General features: G+C 36.6%; 1 protein-coding gene across 10 annotated transcripts in view; it reads left to right on the top strand.

Annotated features, from left to right (window-relative positions):
- The window catches only part of LOC149277327 (receptor-type tyrosine-protein phosphatase S-like), a 74,299-nt gene that overhangs the window by 17,555 nt on the left and 40,354 nt on the right, over positions 1-16,390 (top strand). For 6 of the 10 annotated variants that reach the window (XM_089503060.1, XM_089503055.1, XM_089503062.1 and 3 more), the window contains exons 5-9: positions 6,769-7,038; positions 7,726-8,307; positions 9,393-9,526; positions 10,157-10,301; positions 13,831-14,136. In XM_089503060.1, coding sequence (XP_089359186.1) covers positions 6,769-7,038; positions 7,726-8,307; positions 9,393-9,526; positions 10,157-10,301; positions 13,831-14,136 — 1,437 coding nt within the window. Of the gene's footprint in view, positions 1-466; positions 479-6,768; positions 7,039-7,725; positions 8,308-9,392; positions 9,527-10,156; positions 10,302-13,830; positions 14,137-16,390 lie in introns of all 10 variants that reach the window. The other 4 variants (XM_089503056.1, XM_089503053.1, XM_089503054.1 and 1 more) reach the window with 1 other exon arrangement.

Raw genomic sequence — 16,390 nt, 5'->3', positions numbered from 1 at the left:
ATATGTGTTAACAAGCTAGTCTGGTATTAACAGTGAACCTTTTCATTTTTGGACGTGCAACGGTTCATCTGTTTTCATAAAGCTATTTTAGCTGGGAGGAGATTTATTATTATTATTATTACCTTATGTTTACATTTTTTGGCACACCCATTTTTAATGAGTTAACAATTTTAAAATGACACTACAGACTTTTGTATTCTGACAGCAGTATGTGCTTTAAGTAACAGTTTAAGAACCATAATAAATACTGCATATGGGTAATTAGTAGTAAAGAAGATGACAAAGTAGCAAAGGGATTGGGTGGGAACGGTTTACAGCTAAGAAAGCATTTTAAAAGAAAATGGATTAGTCGCTATGCAGCTAAAAGCCTGGAGAAGGTCTTTTTTTACTCTCTCTGTGTCTCCCCTATTTTTTCTCTTCTCCTCATGTCATTGTGTTCTGCATCAAACCCCTTAACATCCCTCAGAGCTACGAGAAGGTTGGTGTGTTTTTTTTTCTTTTCCGTTCTTAACCCACATTTTTACATTAAAAAATAAAGGGAAAAAGCAAGGACTTATTTCAATGAGGGACAGTGCAGCTGCTCATGGGTTTTGGGGATTGAGATGATATTGCATTGTGAGACCTCTCTATGCATCCTTTGGTAATGTTGCTGGGTTTTTGCACTTTTCGTCGTCATGGTTATTGCGTGCTTGGGCATTGGGCCTTGATGCATGATGGAAGAATGTAACCACCTTTGCATGTCTTCTTTTAATTTGCATTTTTTGTCTTGCTTTAAATATTGTTTATTTTATAATGTTTATGGTGTCCTAATCTATCTTTATGGCTGTTCTATTTCCTTTGTAATGATTGATTTTATTTTGCTGTGTTGTAATTTCAGTGCAGTTTTGAAAAGCCTCTGATCCTGCCCTGTGGGAAACACACTTACAAAAAAAAGATATTACCCTTGCAGCTAGCAGATCGTCATCAAAGAACTTCACAGATACCTCATGTTTAATAAAATTAGTGCTGAAAAATACTTCTAGCATTTATTACATTTCTGAATGTAAAACTATACCAGTATTACAGAATATTACAATACTACATTTGCATGTAAACACTCTTGTAATTGAGAAGTTAGTTACAAGAAGTGATTAACAACAAACTGAAGTGCAAATTAAGATTACTAAAACTTTGATTTTATTAAATGATTGCACAAATGTAATGTATGCAAATCAAAGAGGTATGCAAATCACTGTGTACTTGATACGCCTACATCCTTGGTCACTCTACCCTCTCCCCTATGTACATCTCCCCTCGCTTCTTTGACATTGAATGCTATCTGAACATTGTTAGAATTTGCTAAAACCTAGTTTTAATCATATGTTTGGTTGGCAGCTGTATCTGTGAAGATCTAAATGAGTGCTTACACACGGCAGGAGCATTGTGCCAAGCAGGAGAAGTTGCCTGTCTATACCCTTTCGTCTAAATCATTTTTGTATTGCTGGTCCCGTTGTTTTAGATTAAATGTTAGATTACACCAAGTCTTATCAAAATGCCCCTCATATGACATATCCACTAATATTTGGAATGAGATTGCATCTTTGTGCTATATGGCATTTTGGTGTGTCCTGACAAGATCAAGTTTAATTATTGGTTCGAAAAGTGCATGCATTTTTGTATCAGCAACTTCATACAATAATTAAGCAATTGGCATCTGTGTTCACAAACTAAAATTCAATTGAAAATTAAAAGTATTAGCTGATGAAGGGGAGGACCGGTGTAATCTAAGTTTCACTAGTAATTTAGAAGCTGCGCATTATTTGGCTGCCTTCCTTGAATTTCTACTTCTTTCATTTTGGATCAAGACGGAATGACTCCTGTCTCACCAAAATGGTTTTATAATATTTGCCTTCTCCCACCTTGTTTGGAGCCGCCGCTTGCTAACTATTGGAGTGCGATTAAATCATTAGATTCTGTTTAGTGCTTTCAATGCTCACATCAATATCTTTTCATTTGTTTTATATATTTTTATTATCTTTCAATTTTCCCTTAGTTAATTGGGACATAAACGATCAAATGTTTGTATGGAATTCCATAACCACATTACAACAAATAACTATGTATTTTCTACTTTACCATGAAAAACACTCACAGAGCATGACCTGTGTCTCAGCTTGTCTTACTCTTAATGGCTCTCTTGCATATGCAATCTTGTTTCACAGTGTACAGTCTTCTTGTCTGTCATATTAACTGTCTTTCAAAACAGGGTAACATTTTTAGTATGTCAGATTTGGTTACCGCTCTTCCTTCCCCTCTTCCACATTGCCCCATGAATTGCATACCAAACATTTCCCACATACTGTTCTCATGCTGTTTCTATTTATTATATCGTATATCATAGTGTGGACATGCCTGTGTCAGAGATCCCATCACATAAGTAGATAGTTCTCACTATTAGATCAGTCAGTGGGGTTATACACAGAATATGACTCTACAAAGTTTAAAAAGTGGTCACCGTAGCAATCACTGCAATTGCCTAGTCAGCAGGGATATATTCCTTAGGTTCAATTTTTCAGATGACAATTTCTGAAATTATGCAGCAGTCAGTGTGTCACTTTTTTACTGGATCTTCAAACAGAAATGTCAAGCTGCACATATACAAGGGATTGAAATAAGAAAATAAATGAGCACTTTAATGTGATGTCATAATAAAGATGCCAATTTAACTGGATCCTTTTTTTTTTTAGCTGCTTGTATTGGCCACCTCAACTCGGGGCTCCTACTCAAGTCTACATTGTCAGAAAAAAGGTTTAATCCTATACATTAGTGTTATTTGGAGGAATATAGTTTTAGAAGAGGGGTTGGCAAATTTGGTTTGGCTCTTGGAGCCAGCCAAAAAAAGTTAGGAGCCATGTTTTTTCTTCCCCAATCATCGTATTTTCCAGACAGCCTGGGTTAGTCGAGTCTTTCCATACACTAACATACATTTACACACTCATTTACCATGCAGTAACAGACACATACTAACATCTTATGCTCACAAACACAACACAACACGCTAACACACTGACTGAGAATACTGTATACATACACTGAATCTAGCAGTATACACACATGCACATTGACTCTCTCACCTCCTGGAGACGTCGCTGCCTATCTTCTGCCATTGTGAATCAGGCTTTTCCGTGAGGCGAGTGCCGTCCATTACTTGACCATGCTGGGAGCCTCAGGGCACCCGCTACACCACACACCTGCAAGAAAGCATAGGGTGCTGGATCCATGATGGCAACCTTGAACATTTTTTGGTTTTACAATATTGGTTCTTGAAAAGCTTATAGTGGGGAGGAATATGCAAACTGATGAATGTGCTATAACCAACACTATCAGTTTGATATATTTTGAGTAGCCTCCATTTTTTTTTTTTTTGAAGATGGGCAGTTTCTAAAATATGTACAGACCAATAAAATGATTGAGGTGACCATTAAATATTCAAATGATGTGACATGTTAAAAAGTACCTTTATTGTACCATATTGTATAGTGTGAATTTAAATTATTTTATATCACATTATATTGTACAAAATAATATAATAGCAAGGCTTGGCAAAGAAACAACATGTATTATACATGTGAGATATCTAAGAAGAGTTAAAATATGACCATTTAAAGCCTACACCATTTACCTGAAATGCTGCTCAGATTCCACAAAAATGGGGAAGCAATTAATTGAAGAAACAAACTAGCGTATCTGCCTGTTTAATTTGTACTTGTATATAAATAAGATTAAATCAATAAATTGTTCTTTCCCCCATTTTAAGCTCTAAGTTATTTATTAAGGATATCTAATCAGTAAATTGCTCCTTCTTTGTTTTAAGCAATCTCAGTAGGGTTTTTTTTCCAATATTTGGACATGTAGTTGACTTTAAGAGGAAAAAAGCAGCACAACATCACTGTTAAAGTCTATTTGTGCATGTGCACAGATGTGCATCCAGTGTTAACACGAGATTGTTTGGTAGGCAGTGTAAGAAGAGTAAATGAGGCTAAAGTATGTTTCTGGCTGTCAAGATTAAATAGATCCCGCCAAGCAGTCCGTATCACATTGAAAGTTGTGTCATTACAAACACTGCTCCTCTTTATTGGGGAACATGCAGTTATTTAAAGATGAAGTCAACATTTATCAGTAAAGCATAAAATGGCTAGATATATTGTCACTTCTTTTAAATTGGATATACAATGGTGCAAACATCTGTCGCTTCTTCCCTCCCGCTATCTGCCCACCCATATCCCCACAAACCCCTTGATAGCTTGTCAGCTCCCAGATGCAGAACCCTCTTCTCCTTTTATGCCAGTAGGTCTGTTATTTTTTTATAAAACAAATCCTCTTATTATGTGTATTATCCAGCAAACATATCATATGCAGATAAGGACATAAACCAAACCCATTGTTACCTGTACCCCATTTGCATATGCTTGCTGTTTTATACTAAGTTTTGACCAAAGCATATGGTCTAAATTGCATGAGCCTGAGCATTCCATCTACATAGAGCTGTTTCAAGCAATTATGTATGTCAGTATGGTGGGTGTGTGTATAGGCTTATGTATATCTGTGTGTATGTGTATATATATATATATATATATATATATATATAATGTGTGTGTGGGGGGGTATAGAACTAAGATTCAATAAACACAAATATTGCGCATTGGTTAACAATTCTATACACAACCTTGCTTTATATTTCTGTTCATTTATCTCCCTTGTATCCTTCCTTTGTGTGCTTTGGGATCAGACCTGACTTAAACGCTATTCTCTTTTTGCTCCCTATGCTGCTATTTTGTATTATATGCCTTTACCATTGGACTTTACCAAATCCCATAGAAAGCTTTTCAGGTCTTGTGCTCTGAGTGTTTTATATCTAGATTAAATTATCTGAAATCCAAATTTTCTACCAATATATTTTATGGCCACTATCAAGTATTTGGTGTTAACCACCCCCCCCCCTCAAAAAAAAAAAATAACCTGTTAGTTTTGCATTCTGTTAAGTTTCCATAACAAAGTATAGTCATCATATACAACTGTTTGTTTTTTTGTGACTAAATCAGTCCATTTATTTACTTTGTTCCTCCCCCCTCATATACTTAGCTATGTAACTGGTTTGATCAAACATTTGCACTTTTATTTCCATGTTTTCTTAGCATGGTCTTCTGTTTTTTTTGTTTTTTCTTTCTTTCACTTCCTGTCATCGTGTGTTAGGTGTGCCTGAGGAGTGGGTGAGGCTCTGTGACTCTGTTCTTAGGAGTAGATCTCCTTCGATTGTGCCACAATTCTATCAATGGAATGTTCACAAATAGTTGTGAATGATCTAAGAGACGTTTGAACATCTTAATATCCACCTGGATACTCATGTTTACATTGCATGTGTCCCAGTGGGAAAAATCAGCATTTCAAAGTAGGAATACATTTAACTTAGAAAATATTCTGCAGCATTAAATCAGAAGATGTTACATGCAGATTTTCCCTTGACTTACCATAATGTATTTCCAAGAAATAAAATAATTGCTTGAGAGATTATGATTTGCACCACTTAAGGCTAGGCTAAAGTGACAGTGTAGGGGCTTTCAGTTTTAGTCCAGTTTTTATATCCCAACTCCATTCTACTCATTATTTTGTATTATATAGCAATAACCTACTTGTTTGTTCTTTACAAGACACTTCAGAGAACAGAGTCACTCAGATTTGGCGCTGCCTCAACCCCATGATCCATGTTCTAACTTGTGAGGTCTGAAAGCTGCATCCACCTATCAGCAAGGGGGATGCACAGAACATGTCACTATTATCCTCGGTGTTAAAGTCCATCACCTATGATATAATCTAATATCCCTCCAGGACTCTGATGTGGCAATATGTTAGAGAATTTTGGTCACATCTGCTGTAGCATAGAGTGTTAAAAGTGGGTTCCACCCCTAGATACCTTCCTCTATACCCAGTATTCATGCGGGCATTTGCTAGTTGCCCTTATGTTATATTCCTCTGCATTTTTCTGTCTTACCTCCCTTTTTGTTTATCTTCTTCCCTTCTTCTGTTCCTTTTTTTCCGGTTTATATTTTTTATTTTAAATATTTTTGCATGATGATTGTGATTCTGAAAGCTGCATCTATCGATGAAACCGTGTCAGATTCTAAAGAGGCTTTGTTAGGGTTTTTACACCCAAAAACCACAAAAATTTCATTAGAATTTCTCATCTTTCTCTCCTGGTATGTGGTGCATCAATGCAGTTAGAGTAGTGAATGAAGTTACCTCTATCAAGATAAACAACACAAGTGTGTTGGTGGTATGATATATTGGTGTACAGCTAGCTTCTTACCAGACTCCTTGCTCATTCCCTTTCTATATCTTGAGGCACTTCATTCCTTAAAGTAACTTTACTCTTTGCAGATATTTACTTATGTTGTGGGAATGGATAACAGGTATTGTGCATTTAAGCCTTAATTAACACTATCCCCACACCTCAGATCTTGTTGTTAAAGATGAGAAATTACTAATAAATTTTTGTGTACTATTTGTGCTGTGATGGGTGTACTCCTGATCTATGGAACCCTTTTGCTATGAACTATGGCTTCATGTCTTTATTCTCTTTCAATCGTTTGTGTAGTAAGTTATTTTTTTGTTTTGTTTATTTAAGTTTTTATTTTATTTTATTTCCTGCATCCCATGTAATTAACTTAGCCTATTTTGTCCTTCTTTTTGTTCTTTCCCTTTTCATTGTATGCTTGGGGATTTTACCTACAGTTCGACGTGTTGCTCCACGATTCTCCATTTTTCCTGTGAGCCATGAAATTATGCCTGGAGGTAATGTAAATATCACTTGTGTGGCTGTGGGCTCACCCATGCCGTATGTGAAGTGGATGATGGGTTCTGAAGACTTAACACCAGAAGATGACATGCCTGTAGGACGTAACGTTCTCGAACTCACCAATGTCAAGGAGTCTGCTAATTACACTTGTGTTGCAATGTCAAGTCTTGGTGTTATTGAGTCCGTAGCCCAGATAACAGTCAAATGTGAGTATAGTTAACTGCTTATATGAGTAAGTGTAACTGTATCCATATAAATGCTTGGTTGCTTTAGGAGATTATCATGTCGCGTAATTATCTTGCTCCTTGTAAACTGTAAACCTCATGTAGTCACTTATGCTACCACACACTTTGCCTTGTGACCTCCAAGAATTATTTATTTTGTATCAATTTAAATAGACGTGTATGTAAACCTGCCCACAATGTGTGTTTATATATTACATCCAGTGTGTTCTTTGTACTGCTAATACATATCAAACGGCAGTGAATTTATACTGTAGGAAAATTAATCATAGAAAAATGAACTGAAGATGTAATTACTTTGATTCCCCAATAGTAAGTCAGTAATGAAAATGGCCAGTGTGTAGGGCCAGACGTTCCCAGATTTGCATCCGTGGATGAAATTAGAGAGATAATGCACCTTGAAAAAAATAAATGTGGGACGAGCAGTGGGTGCTGTTTAACCTAGTCATTTAAGTAGCAGTTGCAGGGTTTTTTGAATTATTATTTATTTATATAAACAAGTGCAACATTTGGTGTCTTGGAACAAAGACTTTGGTTGGAAATGTTCACATGTTTCATTGGCAGTGTTTTATCGAGGGTTGAATTTGTTTGCCAAAGGGAAGAAAGCACTATTTCAAGTTTCACACTATTGTTGTTTCCTCTACCCTTTAGCACTTCCTAAAGCTCCTGGCGCTCCTGTGGTGACAGAGACCACAGCCACAAGCATTACTATTACATGGGATTCTGGAAATCCTGATCCTGTGTCTTACTACATCATAGAATACAAATCAAAAAGTCAAGATGGACCTTATCAGATCAAAGAGGACATCACCACTACCAGATACAGCATTGGAGGACTCAGTCCTAATTCAGAATATGAAATTTGGGTCTCTGCTGTCAACTCTATTGGTCAAGGACCACCAAGTGAACCTGTGGTAGCAAGAACTGGAGAACAAGCCCCTGCCAGTGCACCCCAAAATGTTCAAGCGCGAATGCTTAGCTCCACTACTATGATGATTCAGTGGGAGGAGCCTGTGGAACCCAATGGGCAAATCAGAGGATATCGTGTATACTACACCATGGAACCCGACCAACCTGTCAGTAACTGGCATAAACATAATGTGGTTGAAAATCTCTTGACCACTGTAGCTAGTTTGCTAGAACATGAAACGTACACTGTCAGAGTTTTGGCTTTTACTTCAGTAGGTGATGGACCACTATCTGATCCCATTCAAGTGAAGACCCAGCATGGTGGTGAGTGACATTTAATCGTGAGAGCAGTAGACTCATTTCATTTTAGGATGAGGCCTATACATATTTGTTGCACTCTGCTTGTAGCTATGCATTTGACATACATGCAATGTTTTTGGGATCAACAGTGCTTATTTCTTTACACAAAATATAATGTAAAAATGCAATACTAAGAAAACCAGTATTTAAATCCTCTTTACTGACACATATGAGTGGATTAGGCTTTCGGATATTAGGGGACTTTTTTTTATGAATTTTGCTGAGCATTATCGTACTCGCACCTGTTCTTTGCAAGCAGAAGTTTTTGTTTTTGGATAAAATTGAGAGCATGTAAATACCTCTAGAAAATCAAAGAATGTGATCTGTCTCCTGTTTTGTGTAAACATCACATGAACATATATGTAATGTATTTTCTGAGAGTGAAGATTTAAACCTAAATTTGGCCGATTACATCATACAAATCCTACCTTCAGAAATAACCATTATGGGTTATACAATGCTCATGTAATGTCTGCACTTGTGAGACTTCTCATTAATTTTGAGAATAAAGAATGCCTTCCCATGAGAATATATACATAAGTTATGTCTGAGAAAGCATATCATATCAGGGAGGCAGAGTGGCATATATAAGGCATATCTGGGGGCAGATGTGCATAACTGAAGGAAGGTTGGCAAATACAAGGAAACAAAAACATATTTTTCAATCATAGTTCTTATTAAATAGGAAAACATTTTTACATGTAAATTAGTATTTACTAGTAAAACTTTTTTTTCCTATAGAATAGTCTTATATTCAGGCTTTTTTCCCTAAATTAATATTCAAATTTTGGGGGGTCGTCTTATCGTTGAGCAAATACGGTATTTTACTGCATTGACCAGCACTAAGTACTTATCAATGTTGCACATTGCCAAAAATCTGTTTAGGTTTGTAACATTCTTCAAATGCCTCATGTGATACTTGGGTTCAATCACTCAAAACTATTAATCTAGCTATTATTTCAGTGTTGTTGCATGTTGAATTTTTAAAGACTGCAAAACAACCATATTTTTTTCTTTTGTTTTTGCCTTTATTTTACACACAATTGAAGTCCCTGGACAGCCAATGAATTTCAGAGCTGAAGCCAAATCTGAGACCAGTATTGCTCTTACTTGGAGCCCTCCACGCCAAGATAGTATTGTGAAGTATGAGGTTTGTTACAGAGAAGGAGAGCGAGGGAACGAGGTAAGAATCTTACTCACAAAGTAGAAAATGTATTATGTCCGATCTCTAGAAATTAAGCATTTTAGAGAGGCAACAACCTCTGTCCAATCAGGTAAACTGGGAAAAGTATCCTCTGTATTGTCCTTTATTTTAAACTAGTGTTCATAAAAGGTTTTGTAAGTGCAGTAGCACTGAATTAGTGAGAATGCATGGTTGTCCTGGAGCTATGCTTACCTTTCAAGCTGAAAAAGTGGATTGAACTTTTAAGAGATAACTGGTAATACTTACATTCCTTTTTGGTGGGTCACATTTCCTTAAGTCTAACTAAGTGTTAGGAACTTAAAAGTGCATACGTAAACTGATCAGAGTCATGTTTGAATGTTGAAAATGGTTAAAGATGAATATGTACTGAATGGAAAAATGTGTGTTGTCAATATTTTTTCATTGACCCTAATTACCATTGTAATTAAGTTTTTAATTGAAATAACTCCTTCACCAACTGTCACCTGTGGAACAGAGATGCTACATTAATTTTAAACAAAGCGTTTGTATTCTGGTGACATTTTTTGTATGACAGTTAAGATGTGTGGAAAAGAGCAACCCAAATTATTTCATCTTTATGTTGTCATGTTATGATCTGTTTTCTTTCAGATCAGAAAGACATTTGATCCAGCTACAACATATGTTGTTGAAGGCTTAAAACCCAACACAGAATATATATTCCGCCTTGCAGCTCGCTCTCAGCAGGGTCTGGGCGCCTGGACCTTGGATATCAGAGAGAGAACTATGCAGTCCAGTAGGTGTCCTTTTTTTTGCTTGATAACATTCTATATGGATAGAAAGGAGAATTGTGTTATATGCTATTTAACCTGAATGTTTACAAAGCTAGAACATTCTTATCAGTGACAAAAGAAAGTAAAACACTTTTATAGATCTCTAGAATTGAGGACTATTTCATCAGTTATAAAACACTATGTTGGCTATTAATGGAGGTTTGCCTTGGGTAGAACTGTCATTTTAGACCAATATTTCTAAAATGTTCTTTTATGCTTCTACAAGTGTGAAGCATTTATTTGAGACGTCTTAGAATAATTGATATATATATATTACACATACATTCAACTCTTACTTAAAATAATTAGTATTTTATGACTATAAAGTCTGTCTTGCAACCATTCCTTCAGCAGCTTTGGAGAGAATTTATAAATTCTGTGTAAATGCAGCATGAATATAAACTGTTAGCAAAATATAGGATTCCATATGTCAACCATTGAAATTCTCACTATCCAAGTCAAGTAATTGAAATATGGCTTTATTTTAAATTTACCTTTTTAATAGAACAATTAATAATAGAATAATTAATAATTAATACAGATTTATTTTGAGGAATCCAGGCTGAATACTACTAACAGGAGCAAGTTGATATAGCTGGCTATAGTTTTTCATTTCAGGCATGAAAAGGATTATTTGCACTAATCTGTAGGTATGACCCATCTCATATCTTATGTATTAAGTGGCCCTGAGATGTCTGACAATATTAACTTTTAAATTATGATGTTTGTAAAGGTCATGCCAAAATGGTTAAAATGGCAGAATCGAGAGTGGTAACGATGGCACGATGGAGTATGTAGCTTTTCCTAGCTAGTTTTAGTTTAATGGATTGTAACCTTGCTATTGTCCTGGGGATAGATTTCCCTTGGTGGCAATATATATCCAGTTTCCTTTTAAATTAGGTGTTTTTCACTGCATGAGTGGCTGTGGCAGTTAAACATGTGTTCTGTCTTTTTATTCATCACTAGTATATCACCCAGACTGCAGTTTCAGTAGCCAAGAGTGGAACTAATCTGGTCAACTCTAATCCTTTGGCCCCATGACTGACTTCCTTTTTATTTTCTTCTGTTTTTATAGTAGCATATACATGCATTAAAAAAAATTCTGCAGGCACTTACAATGTAACATAATATCGATGGTGCCTCTGCTTACACTATTTCGTCCGGTTCCTGTTTGGTGTTCTGAAACTCAGTCTTTATATTGTTTGTTTCTTTTATTTCTGTTGTATGTCATCAGGAAATTTCACTAAGCCATGTATTTCAGATATAATGCGGGTTTTTTTGTTTGTTTTATTAAAAAAAAAACCAAAAAACATTTAATAGGAAGTACCCACACTCTGCTTCAGGTCCCCAGTACAGACGGGCTTATCGGGTCAGACAGATACTTGTCTACTTGTTGTGGTCCTTCTAGAAAATAAATTTGGCTATTGAACTCCAAGTTTAATCTTGGTGGTGTTTGTCACAATGATATTAAACTGGTCAGTTTTCTTCCCTTTTTAATTTGAAATAACTTTGAAAAATTGGTCCCAAGCTTTCGGAATTATCATGAGTTGGAAAGTTCCTTGTGGATGACGCCTGGATCCAGTGCCTGTGCCTGATGCTCGTGACATTCCTCGGTTGGGAAAGGCTGGAGTAGCTTTGAACAGACACCAGTGTCTTTCCTCTGTGTTTTTTCTTTTTCCTTGAGAATTCAGCTCACTAGTCATTCCACGCTTTGTTTCTGCATGTTAAAAGGGGGGCAGCACTGCCAGTTGTGGGTGTTTACCATTCCCCATGCCCTTTCCGCTTTGTATTGTGACTGACTGTATGGTCATCTAAAGTCATGCTTTCGCTCACTTGACCCTGCTTGTGTTCTCAATGTTTTCCAAGATACCTCTAGCCCCTATGTGTCACTCCTCCCATCTTTGCAAGGGTGTATTTCCTAATACCATCAAACTTTAAAGTAAAATCCATTAAACTAAAGGTAAAGTATGTATTTTTTTTCTGATGTACCCATATTTTAACACTTTACGTACCAGAGGAGTAACCCTAAATGAGGTAGAGATTTTTTTCCAAACATTACATTAAAAAACTACATTAAGTGCTACGTTATTTTGTTACGATGAGTTATAATGCTAATTTAAAAGCTATGGTGGAATAGACACAATCCTGGGTACTTAAAGAGTTAAAATGCCTCACTGAGAGGCAAGTAAGGGTCATGCTTGGAGTATGGACACCTGCCAACCTGCTGGAAGGCAGAGGAGGTGAGTGAAGTGAAGAAAATATATTTTGTCAAATGCAGCCCAATACAGGCCTTTCAAAGGGCAGGAAGTGTTTGATGTGAATTTCCTCTTTATTTAATGCAGGTTTGGATAAATTACAAGTTTGAATTTAATAGACCGGTATAATCATGTGGCAGGATGCAGTCACTACCTGTGAGAAAATAAGTGCTGCCAGTGTTGGCCACTTAGGTGCTCAGTGTTTTATTACTAATGGTCCCAAGGAATTGGAACACAGGCATTTATGTTCTACCTAGATAAATGAGGTCAGTCCATCTCTTGTCAGTTGTTTCAGAATATGCATTGGTGAATTTTTGCCAGCATCAAAAGAAAATATTTGTTTCTGAAGTTTGCAGTGAATGGAGTGATCAGTATCTGACATAATAATAGTACCCACCACAAAACACTTTTTAATTGTTATGTAAAAGAAATATATTAACCAAGGTTATTGAGGAAATATATAAACCAAGGTTATTGAGCAAAATTATACCACCTTCTGTGGATCAGTAATTATATTGAGAACCAACTCCAGAAGATGGTTCTGACCTCTGCTTTATGTTCATTTTGTGAGAAAGTCTTAAATGTTGACGAGGCGAAGGTAGGTGATTTAATTGAGATTTATTTGGGGATATTATCATTTATTTTCTCCGTATACATTTCTTTTTGCTTTATTTTCATTGTTATTTTCTTTTGTCTATTATATGGATATCCAACTTAAGCAAAACTAGCAAAATATTGAGCAATATTAATATAATCACATAGGGTCCCCTTTATCTAAGGGGGATAAAATGCAAGAGAAAAACATCATATTGAGCATGTTTAAACTACTCCACTGTGTGTTGAATAAAATACCAGATATGTATGATTTAATAGCAGCTTAATAGCAATTTTATAGTAATAATAATAACCATAGCTTTGTTTTGAGCAAAGAGTAAAGTAATTCACACAGCTTGTCTAAACTTTCTTGTGCTCGGAGAGTGTTCCCTGTTGTGGAGTGTTCATAACCAAAAACTCCAGAACATAATTTAGATATTTTAGGAACTCCATTTTTTTTGCCTTACGTTTGTCCAGTCTTCTTTTAAGTTACATGTTTTTTTCTGTTCATGGTTTTATGTTCTTCAATTTATTTTTGTTTTATTTTGAGTTTTGTGTTTCTTTTCCCTTTTTTCTTTTATCTTTCCCATCTTTTGTTTTTCTGCCTGCCCTACCCTTCCTGCACCAAACTGTCCTTTCATAGAACCGTCTGCCCCCCCTCAAGACATAAAGTGCGTGAGTGCCAGGTCCACCACAATACTGGTAAGTTGGCAGCCACCCCCGGCTGAAAGTCAAAATGGCATTCTTGCTGGATACAGCCTGCGCTACCAAGCTTTGGATGGTGAAGACACAGAACTCAAAGAAGTGAAGGACATTCCACCCCAAGCTATACAGATCTTATTAGAATCTCTGGAAAAGTGGACAGAATATCGAATCACAGTTGTGGCACACACAGAGGTTGGACCTGGACCTGAGAGCTCGCCCGTTGTGATACGCACTGATGAAGATGGTAATTACTATTTCAATAATAAGTTAGTGGTGAGGTGAAAATAGCATGCGCAAGCTGGTATGGATTAATTGCTGTAAATCACAATGGTATATTCCCATCTTTATTAAAGGAATGTTACATTTAAAATAAAGAAAACTATTTTAAGATGTGGTTCTTGCGAACAGAATGTTGGTGCTTCATTTAAAAGGTGCAAAGCTCTGTTATTCTTATTCAAGTCACCTTTATTTATAATAAAACAGCGAAGTACATGCTCTGTTATTCTTTTGCCTGATAAAGAGATAGAACATGCTGAGCTGTGTGACTGATTGACCAAGCTCTATTTAGTTCTAGTTATAACCTAAATATAGGAAATATTTTATGATATGAAATGTGACTACTTAAGTGCACTCTGACTATAATGTCTTATTTTGTAACCTCACTTAAACCAAATCTGAATAAGAAATATTCTTCAGTACAGATGTTTTTGTTATTATCATACATGTCCTGCAAAGTCAATGTCTATATAATTCAGGGCTCGACAAACCACCAAGTCGCCATGGCGAGTAAAAAAACACTTCCTGGTGCCTAGGGTTTTGCAGGGCTGCCATCATGAATCTGGGATCCTATGTTTTCCTCCAGGGGCGTGGTGTAGTGGGTTCAGTAATGCTCCCATTGAGATCACGAAATTAACTTTCGTGACCCTGCTGGGTGCTTCACGGCGGCACCCAGGCAAGAAAGCATAAAGTGCCGGATTCACAATGGCAGAAGAAGATCTGAGTAGTGTATGTGAGTGTGGCTATACTATAGTATCATAGTCAGTGAGTGTATGTGTATACTGTAGTGTCAAAGTCTATGTGTGTGGTGTATCACTGTGTATATGTATAGTGCTAGATTCAATGTGTGTGTAAATGTATAGTGCCAGTTGTAACGGGTTCACCAAGAGAGCTGTAATAACTCCCAGAGATAACCCAGATGTATCCTCCTGTTGTCCCTGAAATCACTTCCAGCACCAGCCAGCATGCACACCTTGGAACCCTGCTAAGTGTACCCAATAAGTAGACACAACTACCTTGAATTGAGTACAGCAGGAATGAACAGTTTATTGTTATAAAACATAGACTCGTATATCCACAGAACATCATTAACATAAATTAACATTGTTAAACAGGTAGACAACCCAACCTTTAATCCCCTGTCAGCAATCCTATTGATTAATTAAACAATAGATTTCCTACTTGTGCTATCTTTGTTTGACAGCCAGGCTGGAGCTATCTCTGAGTACCTTGGGGCCCTGTATGACAGGTCATTCTGTCACATCAGTGTTAGTATGTCTACTGTACTCTAGAGCCAGACTCAGTGTGTGCGTCCATAGTGTTAGTGTGTTGTTTTATATATGTGTAGTCTGAGCCAGTGTGTGGTGCTTAAGAGTGTGGTGCTAGTGTGTGTGGTGGTGTTTATTTTACAGTATGGCATTAGCATGTATGTATGTCAACATATAGTTTTAGAGTGTGTGTGTATAAGTGTATTGTGTTAGCATGTGTGTACATGAGTATAATGTTAGCGTGTGTTACTGTAAGGTGTTAGTGTTTTGTGAGCATAAGAGCATAAGATGTTAGCGTGTGCCTGTTACTATATGGTGTTAGAGTGTGTAAACTGTGTAAATGTATGTTAGTGTATGGCAAGGCTTGACAAACCCTGGACGCCACGAAAATAAAAACATAATTAGAGAAGAAGAAGAAAAAAATCTGGCTTGATCCAAAACAAATTTGTCGACCTCTGAGTTAATTACGAGATCCACACCTGCATTTCTTTTTGATTCTTATAATACTGTTTTTTTTGTGGATTACACCGAGTTCAGCACCGACTCCACCAAAAATAATGTTGTATAGGCAGATTTGGCCAGCAAGAATTCTCACATTTCTTCTTGCTTGTAGATGCCAAATATTTATTTTTCATAGCTGTGAAACGGCTTTAAACAGTTCTCCTCAAAACTTACTAAACTTTTAAAGGCACAGACTTCTGTCCCACACAGCCTCACCAACAGTGAATGCAGATTGTGCTATTTTCTTATGCATTCTTTATCTGTAAGAACGAAAAAAAGCACTTACCTGTGGTGCACTGCCCACCTCTGCTGTCTATATTTTGTGCCAGTTTAGATTGGTTAAAGCAGCCATTCCCTGGCTAAAAAGTGCAACATTGGAATAAGCAATATCTATGCATGTGCACTCGTAAGATCACCTAAAACTCTAGTGTGAGCTGGCTGGCAGCCAGTATC

Source organism: Sceloporus occidentalis, unplaced genomic scaffold (genome assembly GCF_023333645.1).
Source record: "Sceloporus occidentalis isolate IW3139 unplaced genomic scaffold, rSceOcc1.0.p SCAF_218, whole genome shotgun sequence".
NCBI classification, from domain to species: Eukaryota; Metazoa; Chordata; class Lepidosauria; order Squamata; family Phrynosomatidae; genus Sceloporus; species Sceloporus occidentalis.
Note: the sequence above shows the minus strand (reverse complement) of the source record. Positions and strands in the feature narration are given on the sequence as shown.